Below are 4,866 nucleotides of genomic sequence, written 5' to 3'. Positions count from 1 at the left end.
ACTTCGTCTTCTTCAGATAAATTGTTATTTAAATTTTATTTTACAACTTAATGTTGCCCGTGAAATAAAAAAATATTTAAGTTGAAAAACCTTTCAACAGTAGCCACGTTGCTAAATTGATAAATTTATGATGCTTTTATCTTTTTTGACTTGTTTAGTTTCTCTATAATAAGCTAGCTACTGTAACATAACAAAAAGTAACTGACAAAATTAAAATCAAACATATCTCATTGCATCAAACTACTTTACCTTAAAACCATTTAAACAACAGATCGTAAAAGTTAAAAACAATAATGGCTAAGAAGGCAAGGTGCAGACGGAGGCAGGCAAAAGAAACTCAAGCGGAATACGAACCGGAGAAACCTGCTTTTAGCAATTTGCTGCTCAAATCAAAATACTACCTGCTTTTTGCAGTAATCATATCATTGTCAATTTTCTTCACCACCAACTATTTCGGCGCCGACGTAAACAGACTTTTTGGCGCCAAAACCCACCCCGGCTATTTTGGCGCCAAAACTGGCGTTAACGCGACGATGCTGACGGACGACAGCTTCGCGCAAGCGTTGAGTGACAACCCGCTCATGCTCGTACTTTTCCACTCACCTCACTGCCCTCATTGCGAGAAAATGGCACCCGAGTACGAGAGAGTGGCGCAGTATTTCAAGGAGAACGAGGACCCGAAAATCGCCGTCGCGAAAATCGACGTCGTTGAAAACGGAAAGGCGGCGGAGGAGTACGGACTGGACGGGGTGCCCCAAATGAAGTTCTTCATGAACGGGAGGATGACGTCGTACCACCTCAACAACAACCTGCCGTCCGAGAAGATCGTCGAGATTCTGAAGCACATGTCAGTTCCGGCTGTCGTTAAGATCAAAAACCACGCCGAGTTCAAAAGCCTGAGGGAAAAGTTTCCCGCCTTCATGGTGGGGTACTTTCCCGGCGACGAGAACGTGGCTTTTGCCGAGGCGGCCGAGGAGAACCTGATGACCTGGGGTAAGCGCTTGTTCTTCAACGTCAAGAGCGCGCAGCTGGCAAAGAAGTTGGCGCTGAAGAAGGGCAAAGTGGCCATTTTCACGCAGTTCGACGCGGGCAGGCAGGACTTCAGGGGCGAGATGAAGAAGAAGGACCTCCAAAACTTCTTCACCATGAACAGAACGCCCCTGCTCTCCGAGATCAAGAAAGACACCGCCAAGGAAATATTCGAAAACCAGAAGAACGCCGTGGTCTTTCTGTCCAACAACTCCAAAAACTTTGGGGATGTCGTCGACAGCGCAAGGAGGGCGGCGCAGAAGATGAAAGGCGGAGAGCACAAGTTCTCTTACGCCGACGTCAACGACCCTTTCAACGCGGACATGGTGGGACTGTTGGGGGTGGACGAGAGCAAGTTGCCCCTTTTCGTGGTTTACCACACTGGTCCACTTCACCACCTGCGCAAATACGTCATGGACAAGGAACTTACCACGGCGGCGATGGTCGACCACGTCAATGACGTCATCGCCGGAACCGCCGTGAGGAAGATGTTTTCCGAGAAAATTCCCCGAAACTGGAACAAGAAACCGGTCAAGGTGCTGGTCGGGAAGAATTTCAAGGAGGTGGCTTTCGACTCCAACAAAAAGGTGTTCGTGTGGTTCTACGACTTCAGGAGAAAGCAGGACAACGAGCACATTGAGCCCGTTTGGAGGAAGTTGGGAGAAAGGTACAAAAACGACAGTGACGTCATAATAGCTAAGATAGAGACGGCGAGGAACGAGGTTGAGTACGAGTCGAATTTCAAGTTTGTGCTGTTCGGAAGCGGGAGTATGAACGAATATCCCGTCCCTTTCAAGGTTTTGTTACTTTAATATATATTGTAACTTTTATACTGCTTTATTTATACTTGACTTTTAGTATCTTAAATTTTCTACGAAAATTTTATAGTATTAATTCTACTCGTCGCATACAAGGTTTGCTAAGATAGTGTTAAGTTAATAATTATGGTTAATTAGATGAAATTGTTAATGATTCTTTTTTACCTTTTGGTTTTGATTAGAGAAAAATTGATTTACAGCTAAATTGTAAAAAGCTGCACTGTAAATGGCTCTGTGAAAATTAATTTCTGTAAAAATAAAAACACAGAATGTTTGTCCTGGACGAGACATTAAAAGGTATCCGTAGTGTGCGATTCGATAAATGAACGGTTCCTAGTGCACCAGGTCCTAGAACCAAATATTTTGAGCGTCGTTTTATCGTTCAACGAAATATAGTTAAGTTTAATTTTATGCAAACGTTCATTTTTATGAACATTAAGAACGTGTTAAACAATTTGCAAAGAAACCAACTCAGCTAAAAAATATGTACTTTAACATACTGTTAGTTCTTTTAGATCAGCGATTCTTAACCTGGGGTAAATTTACCCTTCGGGGTTAACTCTCTTGTTTTAGAGGGTAAATTTTCTTCATTACAAGTTATGTGAAGTGATGTTTACTGATTGTCTTTTTAATTTATAAGTTAGTATTAAACTGTAATTTTTTTTAATTTAATGAAACCTTCATATTTTACGATTTTTTATACTTAATAAGCTTAAAGTTAAAATAATCTAGTTTTCTTCCTCCAAATTAAACACTCTTTGTATATTGGGGGTAAATTTCGTAATTACTTTCCAAAAAGAGGTAAGTTTGTGAATAACCTTCCAAAAAGGGGTAAAACATAAAAAAGGTTAAGAACCGCTATTTTAGATGAACAAAACCACTAGAGTGTTACTTTAATCAGCACTTGTTTTTTTGAAGTTATGTTTAAATAATCGATTTAATAAAAAACTTTAAGTTAAATAAGTTAACTACCTAAAAGCATTTTAATTAGTTCGAATTTTGTCTATGTTTCTGGATAAATTAGTTTAAGAAAATATCAACTGCAAACTTATAAACTTTTAATTTTCAGCACGACAAACTGGAAATGCCTTTATTGGAAAAGTTTTTGGAGGTGAACGGAGATCAAGAACAATTCCAACAATATGTCAATCAAAACACTCCTTAGAAAAACGTCGGAAAAAACTTCGTATTTATTTTCGTACAAGTACTGATACTTTTAATTTAGTAATAAACTTTACATACTAATAGCTGTTGATTAATTTTTTTGTGAAAATAACCATACTTATTTTTAATTTAAAGACTAGCTTTTGTGTTTATACTATTTTTTTACTATCGTCTACACTGTACAATTCTTGATTTGTTTTCGTGCAGTTACTGCAGTTTTGATATCAACTAATAATTTTTAAACATAGATAACATTTGGTTAAAGTTTTAAGTAAAAGTATCTATGCTTGTCTTTAAGTTATAAAGAGTTTGTATTTTAAATTACGTACATTTCTAGATACAAAGCGTTCGTTAGAAAGAAATTTAAAAATAACTTCAAAACAGGCTAAAGCAATCTTTTTATAAACAGTAATTATTCAGTTTCTATAAGCTTTATCGATCCTACTTCGAGTAACTTTCAAAAGTTTTTTTAGCGCTTATAGATTATTCGGTTTTTTTTTTGTGTCTTGAAAACACGTATTAAAATTTGTTTTGACACTTAAATAAGAAGTCTTGTAGTTGGTGATCTTGTAGATTTTCATAATAGCACGCTTACCACAAATTTAATAATTAATCACTTTTTTACGAAACATTGCCTCTGTTCATTCTAGTTTTTTGTTTACTTTTTTTTATTGCTCACTACTTTATATCCCCTGATAGATAAAATCGCTCCTAAAGGGTTTGCTAAGTTTCAGGAAACCCTGAAAAAGATACTTAAACTTGCACAAAGCGAATTACCTTTTTTTGCTGTGTAAATTTCCACTTCATCTTTATATTTTTAAAAAGTAAGTTTTTCTCACCAACATCTATAGTGTGTTATCTTTAAATCTTTATGACTATGGGTTATGAAATTTGTTACGGTTGTTGAACACTACTAACTACAAATATTAGCTAGCATGTTTTAATAATCAAATAAATTTTTATCTATGTATAAAATATATCATTATTACCAGGACGGCAAAGTTCATTGGAAAATATATTATCAAAGATTTTTAAGGTTTAAGTCTAAAGCAAAGAAGAATGTTACTAAAAAATTGTTTCTGAAAGCTCATTACTTGCAGTTTTTTGGAGATTTATAAATTAATAGAGTGTAACCTTGTAGACTTCGGTTTAAATGGTTGCAATCGATTACTTTAAATTTATCATTATTTAAGTAGTTTTGCTTAAAATTAATAATATTTGAAAGCTTTTGAAATCAAAAATATTGGTATTTAAGAACTCTCTTATGTGAGGTAAAATTATTAAATATTTAGACTATCCAATATAATAACAATGAAGTATAAAATAAAGTGTGCCACATAGTTTTTGATAAAAGTTTTTTCAAATATGTTTTTTATTATTTTACGAAAAGAACAAAATACTGTTTCCTTTAATCTTTTAAAAATGATTATCGGTTTTTTTTTGTTTTTTTTTACTAATTTCAATATAAGTTTACACAATATATAATACACTTAGTTTATCAACATTTTTTAAAAATAAAACTATTGCGGTTAAACATTACGGCAGCAAAATTTTAAACTAAGCTGCAAATAAAATTAAAATTTGTCAAGTAGCATAAACATCTATGCGAAATTGGTGTGTTAGTTTTTGCATTCACTTAAACTCCCTTGGTTTGGAATGTAGAGAAAATAAACTTAATAAGCTTGTTGTATTTAATTATAAGTTAAATGCTTGACTTTAGTTCGTAAACGTCTTAAAGTGGATTAAAACAGGTAAGTGAAAAAATATATATAAACAGGAAATTATAAACTTGAGTAGCTATGGCCTGTGACAACACTTTAGTTCTGTAAAAAAAGTTTGAAACAAGTTTAATAAA

General features: G+C 34.4%; 1 protein-coding gene across 1 annotated transcript; it reads left to right on the top strand.

The window, feature by feature from the left end:
- The first annotated feature begins 293 nt into the window (after window positions 1-293).
- On the top strand, window positions 294-3,012 carry LOC145833088 (protein disulfide-isomerase-like). Its single transcript, XM_082940286.1, has 2 exons — window positions 294-1,826; window positions 2,917-3,012. Exons 1-2 carry the CDS (start codon window positions 294-296, stop codon window positions 3,010-3,012), a joined length of 1,629 nt encoding a protein of 542 aa, XP_082796412.1.
- The last annotated feature ends 1,854 nt before the right edge of the window (window positions 3,013-4,866 follow it).

This window comes from Thalia democratica, chromosome 4 (genome assembly GCF_965202585.1).
Source record: "Thalia democratica chromosome 4, ktThaDemo2.hap1.1, whole genome shotgun sequence".
NCBI lineage: Eukaryota > Metazoa > Chordata > Thaliacea > Salpida > Salpidae > Thalia > Thalia democratica.
This window is presented reverse-complemented; position numbering and strand designations above follow the sequence as displayed.